At 41.0% G+C, this 17,534-nt stretch overlaps 1 protein-coding gene across 1 annotated transcript; it reads right to left on the bottom strand.

Moving 5' to 3' along the window:
* Positions 1–2,852: 2,852 nt before the first annotated feature.
* Positions 2,853–15,579, bottom strand: fitm2 (fat storage inducing transmembrane protein 2). The gene is made up of 2 exons (XM_061904132.1): positions 15,372–15,579; positions 2,853–5,115 (listed from the first exon to the last, which is right to left on the bottom strand). The coding sequence occupies exons 1-2, from the start codon at positions 15,542–15,544 to the stop codon at positions 4,506–4,508; spliced, it is 783 nt and encodes a 260-aa protein (XP_061760116.1). The 5' UTR covers positions 15,545–15,579; the 3' UTR covers positions 2,853–4,505.
* Between the last annotated feature and the right edge of the window lie 1,955 nt (positions 15,580–17,534).

Raw genomic sequence — 17,534 nt, forward strand, 5'->3', positions numbered from 1 at the left:
AAACAAGGCAGTTTTTTTTTTTAACATTACACACAATTTGAACAGTAACACTGTGTTTGAATATAGGAAAATAAAACACTACTTTAATCAAGTCATTATTTGGCGTACCACCAGGGGGTACACATACCACAGTTTGAGAAGGTCTAAACCAGGGGTGTCAAACTCATTTTATCTCAGGGGCTGCATGGAGGAAAATCTATTCCAAAGTGGGCCGGAATGGTAAAATAATGGCATGATAATTTAAACATAAAGACAACTTCAGGTTGTTTTCTTTGTTGGCCAAAAGTAGAACAAGCACATTCTGAAAATGTGCAAATCACAAATAATCCTTGGAAGTAAACACTTCAAATTTGTTGAAAATTCTGTGGGAATTGGTGCAGCTTCAAAAACCAGCTTAGACTTTGTCTCAGTGTACCTACAAACCCAGGATTAAACTTTAAATCCCAGTCTTTCTCGGATTGAAAAAAAACACATGTAAACTCTTCGAGGTGTCAAATACCTCCTTTGTCATGTCCACGTATCAATCCAGTGCTAACTCAACAAACCGTAAGAAACAGAGGTAAAAACTCTTCAAAAGGGTTGAGATCACTTTTCTGTTTGACAGAGACATTTTGGGGCAACAAGGGTGCCAAAAAATGTGTTCGAAGCAGAAAACATAAAATGGCAGGTTTTAAGTTTTATGTCAATAGGAAGAGCCACAGTCTCCCTTTACTGTGTACCTCGACTGCAGTGGACACATTTAGAACAGCAGTTTCTTTCTTTCCAAAAAAAAAAAATACAGTTCTATTTTATACTTGGCAAACTCATCATGCGGGCCATATGTTTGACACCCCTAGTCTAACCATTGTCCTGATATAAAACTCTTGAGTGCAGGAAATAAGCAGCTAACTTGTTTTTTTTATTAAGCATCCGGTTTCATGTTCCTATTGATTCTCTTGACATAAGTCCTTTTAATTAGGGAACACATGTGAGATTGATGACTTGAGGAACACACACACAAGTGTGCATGAACATGATGAGCTCTATTGAGCACAATGGCACATATAATGTGATTTAAGTGAAGGACGATTGTGTGATCATGCCTTTTAGCTATTGAGTTTGCAACCGACATCATCTTCTAAATGCACTAAGATTCATTTTAATTAATTGGATTTGCGACTCCACTTTTTGGGCCCGCCTGGAACCTCCTGCATCACACACACAGTCAAGACATTGTATATGTGATGGTGGCCGTTATATCTCACAATAGTATTTTTTTATTTTCTACTTTTTATGTTTTTATATTTCTATTTATATGCATTTATTTATGGTGCTTTTTATGATGTTTGTTCATAAGCCTTAATTTATTCAGTTGCCATCAATGACAAATAAAAACTAAAAATGCAAAAATAAGAGAAAATGTTGTTGTGATTTGGGGAAAAGCAGAAGACCTGAAGTTATAATTGCATGGTTACTGCTGCACAAAGTGCAGGATTCTGTAGAAGTCAGTAAAAATGAAGACATAATGGGTAACAGTCGGGGTGATTTCACTGAAATTATATTGATCTGTTGTGGTGACGAAGGAGCTGAGCCCGAAGGCAAAGCTCTCAATTTACCGGTCAATCGACGTTCCCATCCTCACCTATGGTCATGAGCTTTGGGTTATGACTGAAAGGACAAGATCACGGGTACAAGCGGCCGGAATGAGCTTCCTCTGCCGGGTGGCGGGGCTCTGGCATCCGGGAGGAGCTCAAAGTAAAGCCGCTGCTCCTCCACATCGAGAGGAGCCAGATGAGGTGGTTCGGGCATCTGGGCAGGATGCCACCCGAATGTCTTACCTAAGGAGGTGTTTAGGGCACGTCCGAGGACTTCAAATACCTGGGCTCATGGGTCAACTCAACTGAGCAAGTACTAAAAGTGAGGAAAGCACTTGCATGGAGGGCCCTGAACGGCATGACCAGTGTACAGAACTTCAACCTCCCCCGCCAAATCTAACTCAGCTTCTTCTACGCGACAGTTGAGTCCATTTTCCTCTATGGCAGCGAATGCTGGACCCTGAAGCCAACCCTGGAGAAATTTCTGGATGGGTGCTACACCAGAATGCTGCGTGCAGTGCATAACATCAACAAGAGTACCCATATAACCAACAAAATCCTCTACAAGGGAATACCAACGGTGAGCGAGCAGATTGCTGTAAGGAGAATGAGACTAGCAGGACACTGCCAAAGGCACCAGGAGCTGCCAGCCAGTAAATTGGTGCTGTGGGCACCAACACATGGGCATCGGTCAAGAGGACGTCCCACACTGACACACGTGGACATTCTCAAGAAGGATGCAGGAGCTCAGAGTACCAAGGAACTGGCCAAAAGTATGGAGAATCGGGATGACTGGACGCAACGATGGAAGGCTCGTCTGAGGATGACCTAGAGAGACCGGTAGGAGGCCACAGGGAAGACCCAGGACATGTTGGGAAGACTATGTCTCCCAGCTGCCCTCAGAAGACCTCGGAATCCCCCAGGAAGAGCTGGACGAAGTGGCTGGAATTCTGGGCTTCCCCGCTTAGGCTGGCTGCCCCCCCCCCACCCTAGACTTAGACCTACTTTTTATTGTCATTCAAATTTGAACTTTTCACCACAGATAAGAACAACATTTCGATACATAAACTCATTGTAGTGCAGGATTAACAAAAAAGCAATAAGGTGCATATATAGTAATTAAATATATATATAAAAAATATATAAATAGGACCTGACCTTGGATAAGCAAAAGAAGTTGGATGGATGAATATATACATTGGGAGCTCCCTAAAGTGTGACTTCATTTGTATGAGTTGGTTTTCAACCGTCTATTATTACTTTTGTACGGACTGTGAGAACATTGCCCAACACTTTATTGAGTGGAAACATTTTATTCCATGTTATTGGCACATGCAAGGCAGCTAACAAGCAGTTTGATCAACCTTTCAATGCATCACATAAACAAATAAATAGTCTCATAATAATTCCAAATCAAAAGTGACGCTGTTTAAAATCCACCTAAAAGGGATCTTGTCTTAAAAAAACACGGAAAAAGTAGTGTACGTTGGTCTGGAAACAACACTTGTCACTAATGTCCAAATGGACTGTAAACCCCTGCTCTCATACCAAATTAGTAGTTATGGAAATAGCAGCGAAAAAAATGTGCACAATGATTCTCCCCACTAGAAAGTACTAATTTAAAACAGTGCATCCATTTCAATGGGGAACTGCACTTTATTGGAATTGTGCCTATCGTTCACAATCAATATGAAGGACATGGATGTTTTCAATCAATCATCAATCAATCAATGTTCATTTATATAGCCCTAAATCACTAGTGTCTCAAAGGGCTGCACAAACCACAACACAAAGCACTACGACATCCTCGGTAGGCCCACATAAGGGCAAGGAAAACTCACACCCAGTGGGACGTCGGTGACAATGATGACTATGAGAACCTTGGAGAGGACCACATATGTGGGCAACCCCCCCCCCAGGGGACTGAAAGCAATAGATGTCGAACGGGTCTAAACTGATACTGTGAAAGTTCAATCCATAGTGGATCCAACACAGCCGCAAAGTCCAGTCCAAAGCGGATCCAACACAGCAGCGAGAGTCCCGTCCACTGCTGAGCCAGCAGGAAACCATCCCAAGCGGAGGCGGATCAGCAGCGCAGAGATGTCCCAGCCGATACACATTTATCTATTCTAAATCTTGAATAAACACAATCAAACATCTGCTTACAATGCCGCCTTTAGGATTTGCTCTATTCTGCCTATAAAGCCCTTAAAAACATCCAAACACCTCCATTGAGGTTGTATATGCATGATGTAAGTATATATGTAAAGTTGTATGATTATTACTCACTGCAGACTTCATGAGAGCCAAAAAATATATATATATGACTTACTGTACAATGTCTGCTATCATTATGATGCACTGATAGGTTGCTCATATATTCCCATTTAGATGAATAATGACTCTTAATCCTCACTAAGAAAAAAAGGGTGGAACCAAGCGTCTTTTCCTGTCGTTCTCGCCATTACCGGGTCTAAATTGTCTGTCAAAGTGTACCAACTTGTCAGAATACATCTTCGTCCTTCTACTATTCAGGTGAAAGGCATTATTCATGCTCTACAATAGTTTGACGAGCAAGGAAACGAGAAAGCAGCTGATTAGGCGATCATGTCAACATTGGCACACAAGCTTGTGATCATGGTGCTGCTATAAATAGTTTGTCTTTGTTAGCGCTTATAATAACAATATCACTAATACTTGTTTAATATTGATGTCACAAAATGTAAATGGAGTATTGTTGGCGCTTTTTTAATGTTTTTTAAAAACGTTTTATAGCCGAACAAGATGAGTTTCCATTGGCTCCGCTGTAAGCAGACTTTTATTTTTTTTTAAATATATCCGTCGTGATTGATAATGATAATGATTGTGAACAATAGGTAACAGGCCAAAAAAGTGCAGTTCCCCTTTAAACGTAGACAATAAGAAAGCTGCCTAAGTGTTTTGTTTCTTTTCTTTCATGTGGCGTTGAGGGGGGAGTCCTGGAGACAAAGGGTGAAGATACCAAAGCCGATATGTCAGATACCACGCCAGCAGTCCAGTTACAGTACCGAGCACCTTGTGAGATAGGTCATGGAAGTAAACAGCGGTGCAAATAAACATCCACAGCCATATAATTACGATAAGGTTTAGTGCCACATAGAGAAAGTTTAGAACCATCCTTGGGAGCACTGACAAACTCTCGGCCCTCAGAGAGGCCATGGGTGCGGTTTCCTCCACAATGAACAGCGCAGAATAAGTCAGGATGAAAGAGTGTCCAGAGATGTCGTAGCCGTGCCAGTGCAAGCCAGCGCGCCTGCAGGCGGCTTTGGAGGTGTACTCTAAGCTGACGTTGTCCATGGAGTCTGCTTTAAAACACGAGCCGGTCACGTCCTCGATGTAGAAGAAGGTTTCGGTGCAAACGTACCACAAGGCCGTCGCCACTGCCAGAGAGAGGAGCCTACGGGTGAGGAAAACACAGTTCCTGCTGAATGCGGTGTTGGAGAGGAGGAGGAAGGGAGTCAGGAGCAGCAGTGTCCAACCCCAGGACACTTTGACAAAATACCTGCAAGACAAAAAAGGCAAGCACACTTTTATTTCATGCTTGTATTTCTTAGTTAACGCTCTAATTAAGACACAAGGCAATTACGACATCTCTTAACCTTTTATGTCCAAAGTACTTTGGTACCACTCTCAACAAGGCTCTGGTTAAATTACTAATACAATGCTTTATTACAATTGGTTAATAGGGATACAAAATATTTGGGTCGTATAGCTCGGTTGGTAGAGTGGCCGTGCCAGCAACTTGAGGGTTCCAGGTTTGATCCCCCGCTTACGCCATCCTAGTCACTACCGTTGTGTCCTTGGGCAAGACACATTCTCCCAGTGCCACCCACACTGGTTTAAATGTAACTTACATATTAGGTTTCACTATGTAAAGGCGCTTTGAGTCACTAGAGAAAAGTGCTATATAAATATAATTCACTTCACATTTGAAGTCGTTACCGATAACTTCCTGCTTCTCAAGATCGGTACCCTATTTATACTTTATATATAATTGTTTTTAAATCTAGATTTAACTGGAATTTGTGTACAGCTCTTATAGCAGCACGGGTGTCTCTGTGGGCTTTCAAAACACAGTTGTGGTAATGCTGGTCTTTCAGGTGGCTGATAAGGTTTGAGGTGTTTAAGGCCAATGTTTGGATAACATTTGGTGCAAACAGCACGTAGAAGTATCAATCAATCAATCAATCAATCAATGTTTATTTATATAGCCCCAAATCACAAATGTCTCAAAGGACTGCACAAATCATTACGACTACAACATCCTCGGAAGAACCCACAAAAGGGCAAGGAAAACTCACACCCAGTGGGCAGGGAGAATTCACATTCAGTGGGACGCCAGCGACAATGCTGACTATGAGAAACCTTGGAGAGGACCTCAGATGTGGGCAACCCCCCCCCTCTAGGGGACCGAAAGCAATGGATGTCGAGCGGGTCCAACATGATACTGCGAAAGTTCAATCCACAGTGGCTCCAAGACAGCAGCGAGAGTCCCGTCCACAGGAAACCATCTCGAGCGGATCAGCAGCGTAGAGATGTCCCCAACCGATACAGGCGAGCGGTCCATCCTGGGTCCCGACGAGCGGTCCATCCTGGGTCTCGACTCTGGACAGCCAGTACTTCATCCATGGTCATCGGACCGGACCCCCTCCACAAGGGAGGGGGGGACATAGGAGAAAGAAAAGAAGCGGCAGATCAACTGGTCTAAAAAGGAGGTCTATTTAAAGGCTAGAGTATACAGATGAGTTTTAAGATGAGACTTAAATGCTTCTACTGAGGTAGCATCTCGAACTGTTACCGGGAGGGCATTCCAGAGTACTGGAGCCCGAACGGAAAACGCTCTATAGCCCGCAGACTTTTTTTGAGCTCTAGGAATCACTAATAAGCCGGAGTCTTTTGAACGCAGATTTCTTGCCGGGACATACGGTACAATACAATCGGCAAGATAGGCTGGAGCTAGACCGTGTAGTATTTTATACGTAAGTAGTAAAACCTTAAAGTCACATCTTAAGTGCACAGGAAGCCAGTGCAGGTGAGCCAGTACAGGCGTAATATGATCAAACTTTCTTGTTCTTGTCAAAAGTCTAGCAGCCGCATTTTGTACCAACTGTAATCTTTTAATGCTAGACATTGGGAGACCCGAAAATAATACGTTACAGTAATCGAGACGAGACGTAACAAACGCATGGATAATGATCTCGGCGTCTTTAGTGGACAAAATGGAGCGAATTTTAGCGATATTACGGAGATGAAAGAAGGCCGTTTTAGTAACGCTTTTAATGTGTGACTCAAAGGAGAGAGTTGGGTCGAAGATAATACCCAGATTTTTTACAGAGTCACCTTGTTTTATTATTTGGTTGTCAAATGTTAAAGTTGTATTATTAAATAGAGGTCGGTGTCTAGCAGGACCGATAATCAGCATTTCCGTTTTTTTGGCATTAAGTTGCAAAAAGTTAGCGGACATCCATTGTTTAATTTCATTAAGACACGCTTCCAACTGACTACAGTCCGGCGTGTTGGTCAGCTTTAGGGGCATGTAAAGTTGGGTGTCATCAGCATAACAGTGAAAGCTAATACCGTATTTGCGTATGACGTCACCTAGCGGCAGCATGTAGATGCTGAAGAGTACAGGGCCAAGGACCGAACCCTGGGGAACTCCACATGTTACCTTAACATAGTCCGAGGTCACACTGTTATAGGAGACGCACTGCATCCTATCAGTAAGATAAGAGTTAAACCATGACAGGGCTGAGTCTGAAATACCAATTCGTATTTTGATACGCTCTAATAAAATATTATGATCGACGGTATCGAAAGCAGCGCTAAGATCGAGGAGCAGCAACATAGATGACGCATCAGAGTCCATCGTTAGCAATAGATCATTAGTCAGTTTTGCGAGGGCTGTCTCAGTCGAGTGATTTGCCCTGAAACCGGATTGAAAGGTTTCACATAGATTGTTAAACGCTAAGTGCTCATTTAGCTGCTCTGCAACAATTTTTTCGAGGATTTTCGAAATAAAGGGAAGGTGAGACACCGGTCGGTAGTTTACCATGAGGTCTGGATCGAGGTTAGGTCTTTTAAGGAGAGGATGAATAACCGCTTTTTTGAATGCAACGGGAACAGTGCCCGAGGAAAGTGATAAGTTTATAATATTTAGCACTGATGGACCTAATAATACAAAAAGCTCCTTGATAAGTTTCCCAGGAAGTGGGTCAAGTAAACATGTTGTTTGTTTTATTCCATTTACACGTTGTAACAATCCTTCTAATGTTATTTCATCAAAACGAGAGAAACTATTTTGGATATTTGCAGTATCCGCTGTATATACAATCGTATCTGTGTTACTATAACCCCGTTGTAGCTGGGACGCATTGTCTTTAATCTCCTTTCTAATAAGTTCAATTTTCTTATTAAAGAACTTCATAAAGTCATCTGCCGAATGGGTGGAGCTACTGGAAGGAGTCCCTTGTTGGGTTAGCGATGCTACTGTACTAAACAAAAATTTTGGATCGTTTTTATTAATGCGGATGAGATTTGAGTAATAATTAGTTTTAGCTAAGGTAAGCATGCGTTTATAAGTTATTAAACTATCACTCCATGCTTGATGGTGCACCTCAAGTTTAGTCGTGCGCCATTTGCGTTCCAGCTTTCTACATAATAATTTCTGAGCTCTAGTTTCTTCAGTAAACCATGGCGTACGCCTTTTTGGAGCCTTTTTTAACTTCAGCGGTGCTATACTATCAATGGTTTCGCGCAGTGCGTTGTTAAAGTTGTTAGTGAGGTTATCAATAGACCCCACATACTTTGGGAACGGTGCCATTACCGAGGGCAGTAGGTCCGCAAGAGTCGTCGTTGTGGCAGCATTAATGTTGCGGCTGCTATAGCAGTTATTATTATTATTAGCTTGCCGAACATGAGTCTGAACTTCGAATTTTATAAGGTAATGATCGGACATTACTTTAGTATACGGGAGTATCATAACTTTGGAGACGGTGATACCTCTGACAAGCACTAGGTCTATCGTATTACCGCTGCAATGCGTCGGTTCATTTATTATTTGTGTAAGACCACAGCTATCAATTATAGTCTGGAGCGCCACGCACGGTGGGTCCAATGGGGTATTCATATGGATATTAAAGTCCCCCATTATAATTATATTATCGGCGTGCGTCACTAGATCAGCAACAAACTCTGAGAATTCATTAATAAAGTCCGAATAGGGCCCTGGGGGGCGGTAGATAACGGCCAGGCACAGAGGCAGAGGTGTGGCAGACTTCATAGAAAGCACCTCAAACGATTTATATTTATTATTTAAGTTAGGACTAAAGTTAAAGTTTTCGTTGTATATTAGTGCGACACCCCCTCCCTTTTTGAGGTGACGGGCAATATGCGCATTCGTATAGTTAGGAGGGGATGCCTCATTTATCGCAAAAAAGTCGTCTGGTTTGAGCCAGGTTTCGCTAAGACCGATGACGTTAAGGTTGTTGTCTCTAATGACCTCATTGACTAATAACGTTTTGGGAGACAAAGATCTGATGTTTAGAAAGCCCATATTATAGGTAGTGGGCTGTTTTAAGGAGTTGTTGATAAAATTATCCGTAGTAGCAATATTAATAATGTTGCGTTTATTATGCGCAGTGTACTTAAAATAATTACGACCATATCTAGGAATTGATATGACGGGAATTTTCAGATTGTCTACTTGGCGCTGCGATAAACTGAACGCATCATAATTTGCCACCTCAGTAGAACGCATGTCTAACTCTGACGAAGTCATAGATACAGTAGAAAAAACATTTTGTGAGTTGTGTATTATTCTACGAAAATTGCTATGTGTACAGGGATCATCCAGCCTGGCGCTGGCTAGTTCTAACTTAACTGACTCCATACCCAGGCTAGCAGGCTCTGTAATTGCCTGTGACCGGGCTTGCTCTAGTGCAGTTAGTCAAATGTGGCTCAATGCGAAGTCTATGTTCCGAGACAAGAGGATAGCGCCTTCCTGGTTAGGGTGAAGGCCGTCTCTCCTCAGCAAGCCAGGTTTGCCCCAGAAAGAGGGCCAATTATCAATAAACGTAAATCCCTGTTGTCTGCAGAAGCTATCCAGCCACCTGTTAAGAGAGACTAATCTGCTATATCTCTCATCATTGCCTCTCCCAGGCAGGGGGCCAGAGACAATTACTCGATGCCTGGACATCTTTCTGGCGAGATTACAAGCCCTGGCTATGTTTCTCTTTGTAATCTCTGATTGTCTCATCCTAACGTCATTGGAGCCAACGTGTATTACTATATTCGCATAACTAGTGGTGCGGTTAGCCTGCCGTACGTGTTTACTAGACCTGTTGCGAGTTAGCTCCCTAAGATTAGCTTCAATGTCAGGTGCTCTGCCCCCGGGAATACACTTAATTGTGGCTGGTTTGCTAAGCTTTATGTTTCGGGTGATGGAGTCCCCTATAACTAAAGTGTGGTGCCCGGTAGACTGGGGTGTAGGACTAGCTAAAGGGCTAAATCTATTATGCGTCTCAACCGGTACACCGTAGCTTGTAGGCCGATTAGGGCTGCTACAAGCTGGGCTAGTTAGCTCGCTACAGCTAACGCTAGCAGATGTGTCCGCAACATCTAAAGTTACGAAATTACACTGCTCTAACTGGCGGACACGGCTCTCTAGCAAAGCCAACCTATCCATGAGTAAAGTGCACGAAGCGCAGGAAGCCATACTCACAGAAACTTTCCGTCGCCGAGTGGAGTGCCAGCTGTCTTCGGGAAGTGGTGGTCACGGTGGCTGGGGAGAAGCTTCCTTCAGACCGGCGCTGCCTTTCTCCGCTAGCCTCGTTAGCTTAGCAGCTAGCTAGCTGAGGGCGGAGTGGTGAGACAGAGATCGGGTGATTTGCAAGTTAAATTGAACTATTAAATATGTTCGATAAGTTGTAAATAAAGCTGCAAAACAGTTAAAATCACACAGATAGAACGATACTTAGCTTTTTTGCAACAAGAGCAGTCAGCGAGCAGTCATTCACGTAAGAAGTAAAGTAGTCCCACAAGATCAACGCCATGTTTGTTTGCGGCGAATTCAGGGAAAGATTTGCTAAAATAGCTACAGTACCAACTAAAAAGAAGCTACCTGAGGTAGGAGAAAAGGAGCACTTCATTTGCTCACCCTTACCAACCTACAGCACAATATGGGTAATCTTGCCTCATTTGATTTTTTTCCAATTAAGCTATTATTTTAGTTATTGCTTATTTCATTATGGTGTCATAATTCCTCATAGCAGCCCGATACTTTTACTGAACATATTTTACTAGCTATAAGAAACACAGATACTGTTGCTAAATGCAGGGGAGAGGGCTGTCTGAAAATCAGTGTAATATAAAAGTAGTTTGTTCTGTATTATTTGCTCCGATGGCCACATATTGTAAATGAACAGTGACAGAGATAAGAGACAACTGATTTCAACCACCAAAAGGGATAAGCGGTAGAAAATGGATCGATGGATGATCGGTTAGTGAACACGGATTTTATAGGCTCTGATCTCTTGTTGGTTAGTGGTTGGTACGGTTTTTGGCTCCAATCTTTTTTAAGTTACAGTGGGGAAGAATCCTGATAAAAGGTGAATTAGCTTCTAGTATTGCACAAACAGATTTAAAGGGGCTCTTTGCAACATTTACACAGACGCCTTGAGGGCACTAACTTTCCAATGTATTGTATGCATTAAATTCCGCCCTCTTACGTCTTCTAGGAGGTAATGACGTCACTACGTAGTTACGCCCATTTGCGTTGGGTGTTCTTAGCTAATGATAGCGATTAGGATAGTTAGCGTTAACTGTCATTGAATATATATTCTACCAAAATCACAAAATGACAGGCAAAAGAGGCAAACTGTTGCTTCTCTAGGACTGCTTCTATATGTGTGCACTGGTTCTGCATGTACTCATTGACGAGACCAGGTGAGTGACCGCTGCAATCACCAATCATTATTTTCGGTCCGGAATACATTTTTACTATATGAACTTAAGTCATTCTAAAAAATATGGACAGTTTTAAAACTAGCCGGCCGGTAGTGTTCTTGATATGTTTTGCTTTGAAAAATACAACTGTGAGGAAGTTGCAAACAGCCCTTTTAATCTTCAAATGCAGTCTAGATGAGTGTTTTTCAACCACTAGTGTGCCATTAGATATTGTCTGGTATGCCGTCAAAAATTATGCAACTTCACCTAATTGGAACAAAAAATATTATTTGCAAATCAATAATTATAATCCGCAAATAATGTGTAGTTGTCTAGTGTCTGTGCTGTATAGCGCTAGGCAGGGTAACCATCTAATACTCCATATCAGTAGTTGGCAGCAGGTAGTTCATTGCTTTGCAGAAGTCGGAATGCTTCAAGGATGGTTTGTCGTGGGGCTGGGCAATATAGCTTTTTTTTTAATACCGCAATATTTTTAGGCCATATCGCGACATATGATATATTTCTCGGTATTTTGCCTTAGCCTTGAATGAACACTGGATACATTTATCACAGCAGTATGGTGATTCTATGTGTCTACATTAAAACATTCTGTTCATACTGCACTAATATATGCTACTTTTAAACTTTTATGCAGAGAAGGAAATCACAACTACCGGTAAGTCAATTTACCAAAACTGTATTTATTAAAGTTATTAGCAGGGGACTTTTCAAATGATGCTACATATTAGCAGTAATGCTACTTTTGGTAACAAAGCTGTGCCCCACATATGACAAATTAAAGTTGTCTATTCGACATATTCCCGCTTGAAGTCGAACCACCGCTAGACGATGGACCTCGTGCTGTTTTTCTTGGGAATTAATTCTTCCTTCATTTGTTACGAGATTTGCACCTTCTTTCTCTCACAACAACCCGCTAGCCTCACAGCTAACGTTAGCCACGCCGCTACCTCTCTGCTGGGCGAGGGCGTATACGTACAGTATGTGACGTATGATGTGACAGTATGTGACGTATGTAAGAATGTGCGCCTACTTGTCTGTGAGAAGGAGACACAGGAAAGAGCGAGGAGCGCCTGTAGTGTAATGCCTGCAGCTAAAAACAACTGTGTGAGAACGTCTACTTGAATATTACAATAGTCATTTTCTATATCGCACAGAGACAAACCCGGGATATATCGCGTATATCGATATATCGCCCAGCCCTAGTTTGTCGTGATTCAAATATGCAGAGCACAGCGGGAGACAGTGTGCAGGTAAAAAGGTATGTTACGCTTGAATCAAAAATGAAAGAAAGGCAAGTATCGCTAGGAAAAGGAAAAGGCACTGAAGCATAGGGATGGCTATGCAAATTGAAGGTAAAATTGAACTGGCTACAAAGTAAACAAAATCAGAATGCTGGACGACAGCAAAGACTTACAGTGTGTGTCCGTACCTGACATGACAATTAACAATGTCCTCACAAAGAAGGATAGCGTCCGCACAACTGAAATAGTCTTGTTTGCCAATACAAAGCAGGTCAGGCAATAACACTCAATGGAAGGTGTGAAGCTGCTACAGGAAAACACCAACAAAACAGGAAGAGCCACCAAAATAACAGTGCAAGACCGGAACTAAAGCACTACACACAGGAAAACATCAACAAATTTTTAAAAAATATAACCTTGTGGAGTTTCATTTTTTAACGTTTTTGCTGGTGTTGTGTCTCTGTATTTTTTCAACGAAAAAAATGTCCCTTGGCTCAAAAAGGTTGAAAAACACTGCTCTAGATCGGGGGTCGGCAACCCGCGGCTCTAGAGCCGCATGCGGCTCTTTAGCGCCGCCCTAGTGGCTCTCTGGAGCTTTTTCAAAAATGTTTGAAAAATGGAAAAAGATGAGGAAAAAAATATAAAAAAATATATTTGTTGTTTTAATATCATTTCTGTAGGAGGACAAACATGACACAAATCTCCCTAATTGTTTTAAAGCACACTGTTTGCATTAAACATGCTTCACTGATTCGAGTATTTGGCGAGCGCCGTTTTGTCCTACTAATTTTGGCGGTCCTTCAACTCACCGCAATTTGTTTACATGTATAACTTTCTCCGACTTTCTAAGACGTGTTTTATGCCACTTCTTTTTCCGTCTCATTTTGTCCACAAAAGTTTTAGCGTTGTGCATGAATGCACAAAGGTGAGTTTTGTGGACGTTATTGACTTGTGTGGAGGTCTAATCAGACATATTTGGTCACTGCATGACTGCAAGCTAATCGATGCTAACATGCTATTTTGGCTAGCTATATGTACATATTGCATTACAATGCTTCATGTGTAGCTATATTTGAGCTCATTTGGTTTCATTTAAGTACTCTTAATTCAATTAATATCTCATGACACTATCTTTATGTAATATGGCTTTTATTTTTTTGCGGCTCTGTCACGCCAAATTTCTTCCCCCCTGCAAAATCCTTCCCTCTGGAAGACATTTCGCGAGACAGCCCCTCTAATGCCTGAATGACCCCAATGAGGGTGGAAGGACCTTAAAGCAGCCCACACAGCTGCCTGTTTTAAAAGCATTATAATTGGCTGAATGTCATTGGTAGAAAATAACGGTGAGGAAAAAATATTAGCATTCCAGCATGCTAACCTTTCAAGTTATTTTTGCTTCGCTAATTTTTCAGCTGTAACCCTTAAGAGTCATATAACGTGCTTAAAGCAACCCACACAGCTGCCTGTTTTAAAAGCATTATAATTGGCTGATTGTCATTGGTGAAAAAATAACGTTAAAGAAAAAATATTAGCATTCCAGCATGATAACATTTTAAGCTATTTTTGCTTCGCTAATTTTGCAGCTTTAACCTTTAAGAGTCATATAACTTGGTATTATCACGCTCTCATTGGGGACCTTCAAGCATTAGAGGGGCTGTCACGCCAAATGTCTTCCGGGGGGAAGGTTTTTGTAGGGGGGAAGAAATTTGGCGTGACAGCTCCAGACATATTTTGTTTTTGTATTTTTGGTCCAGTGTGGCTCTTTCAACATTTTAGGTTGCCGACCCCTGTTCTAGATGAACAGAAACACTGTTTTCATATTGCATGCCTCGGGGAAAAGTCAGTAGTCACACCATCACCAAGACTGACCAATAAAAAGGCTTCTAACATTTTGTTCATAAGAGGCCCCGCCCACATAATTGTGTTGATCGTCAACCGAAAAGTATTTGCAACCAAAACGTTTACACTATTTCTAGTAACACTTCAAGATACACAAACAAAATTCATATGTTGGTAAGAATGAAAGTGCGTTCTATGCATTTTTTTGTTTATTACAATACCTTTTAACATGTTTATTTCAAATCCTTTAGTTTACTTCGCAAATCTTGTTAAACCAGTATTTCAAATCCATGTTTTGTTTGATTGCATTAAACAACTAAAAAAGCAACAAAAAACCTAAAACCAAAACTAATTTCTCTGGCTCACTCACATATTTGGGTAGAATCTAAACGTTTAAAGGAAACGGTGCTCTTTGTAGTGTGCTTTATTTGGAAGGAGCGTTTATAAAAGACGACTAAGCAAATTCAACCAAAAATATAAACAATTGTTTTTGGCGAGAAAATGACATTTTTATTACAGCTTATTATTGACACGCACGTTGGTCAAGTTTAGAATTAAAAATAAGGAAGCAAGCTAGGCAACGTCTTCCATCAAACACCAGATTATTTCCAACTAATACACGAATATTTTTTGATAAAATAATAACTATTTGAGAGGATATTTGAGTATAAACGTAGCTGACCTCGGTTAGCTAAAAAACTTTAGCTCCACTCACACGTTCAGGATATTTCTGCTGCTGCTGAAATACGTCTGCGGGATGACCTGGAACTCTTTAAGGATGGAACCCACGACCGAAATGAGCAAAAACATCCAAGGGAATTTCTGTCGGACGGCTGGTATCCTCCAAAGAGTCACCAAGTTGCCCACGACGACGTCCACCGCCGCCATGTTGACACCTTTAACGAGACTGGAGAACTTCTTCTGGGTTGAGGTTGACTCGTGTTGCTAAACACCTACATGGCTCATTACCGCTCTCATGTGGTAAACAAATGTATTGCAACAACAAACATTTTTTGTGCCCCAGTGCCTACTCAAGTATTAACATCCATCCATCCATCCATTTTATACCGCTCATCAGAGGGGTCGATGGTTGAGGACACCCTGGACAAGTCGCCACCTAATCGCAGGACCAAGTATTAACACTGAATCAGCAATCTTACTGCTGATTTTATTCATTTTCAATAATGATATCTAATCTACTTAAAGTTTACAACTTTGTCAAATGATATGCAACCATGTGTTAATCATGAAGATTATTATCAAAGCTTAGGTCAGGCCTTTTGAAAAAATAAATAGTAATCAAATATACTACAAATGAAAGGCCTCATAATAACTATTGAAAATAAATGTAGACAATTTTGCAGTGCTAAAATACATTATAAATTAATTGATTCATATATTCATATATATTCATATATATATATATATATATATATATATATATATATATATATATATGTACATATATATTTTTTATTGATGAATCAATCCAACAAAACAATACATAACAATGCAATCAAATTCAAAAACCAAACCCGACCCAGCAACATTCAGAATAGCAATAAACAGAGCAATTGAGGACACACAAACATGACACGGTACATTCTAAAAGTAGTGAAACAAAAATGAATATTATCAATATTAGTAACAATTTCAAAATAGCAGTGATTAAAAAAACCTTATTGATATTATCATTAAAAACGTTCATGCAAAAAATAAAAAAATAAAAATGATATGGAACCATGTGTTAATCACGAAGATTATTATCAAAGCTTAGGTCAAAATAAATAGTAATCAAATATATTACAAATGATAGCCTCATAATAACTATTGAAAATAAATGTAGACACAATATTGCAGTGCTGAAATACATTCTAAATTAATTGATAATAATTAATAATAGTGATATTAATAATAGGGCAGCACGGTGAAACTGGGGTTAGTGCGTCTGCCTCACAATACAAAGGTCCTGGATTCGATCTTACGCTCGAGATCTTTCTGTGTGGAGCTTGCATGTTCTCCCCGTGACTGCATGGGTTCCCTCCGGGTACTCCGGCTTCCTCCCACCTCCAAAGACATGCACCTGGGGATAGGTTGATTGTCAACACTAAATTGGCCCTAGTGTGTGAATGTGAGTGTGAAGTGAAGTGAAGTGAATTATATTTATATAGCACTTTTCTCAAGTGACTCAAAGCGCTTTACATAGTGACACCCAATATCTAAGTTACATTTAAACAAGTGTGGGTGGCACTGGGAGCAGGTGGGTAAAGTGTCTTGGCCAAGGACACAACGGCAGTAACTAGGATGGCACAAGTGGGAATCGAACCTGCAACCCTCAAGTTGCTGGCACGGCCACTCTACCAACCGAGCTCTGCTATGTGAATGTTGTCTGTCTATCTGTGTTGGCCCTGTGATGAGGTGGCGACTTGTCCAGGGTGTACAGCCTTCCGCTCTAATCCAGCTACGGTAGGCTCGAGCACCACCCGCGACCCCGAAAGGAACAAGCGGTAGGAAATTAATGGATGGATATTAATAATAATAATAATAATAATATGTATATTTCTTAAATAAAAACTAAATGTAATTCAAGTGCAAATGAAAATACATCTTAACCACTTTAGTCATAATTTATTCTATCGCCAGACTTTTTCTATTTGTTTGATATTGTTACTACTGGTACAAGTGGTGGAATGGGCCCGGACCGGCCCTATGGTTAAGAAACACTTATTTACTTCCTCCGTTATTTCGATTGATTTGTTGATTTTCAAGCCTTGCAGGAGGTTGATGTTCTAATTCGAGTAAATCAATTCCACCAAAAACTGGATTGACAAAGACTCTCATTAAAATATTCCCCACTACAAGAACCTTCCCTGAGCTG

Source organism: Nerophis ophidion, linkage group LG06, assembly GCF_033978795.1.
Source record: "Nerophis ophidion isolate RoL-2023_Sa linkage group LG06, RoL_Noph_v1.0, whole genome shotgun sequence".
NCBI lineage: Eukaryota > Metazoa > Chordata > Actinopteri > Syngnathiformes > Syngnathidae > Nerophis > Nerophis ophidion.

Bases quoted from the DNA above. Each gene is read 5' to 3' on its own strand.
- fitm2 (XM_061904132.1), bottom strand. From the start codon at position 15,544: ATGGCGGCGGTGGACGTCGTCGTGGGCAACTTGGTGACTCTTTGGAGG. The intron at 5,116-15,371 runs GTGAGTGGAGCT...TTTGTCTTGCAG, and splicing joins AGCAGAAATATCCTGAACGT to GTATTTTGTCAAAGTGTCCT.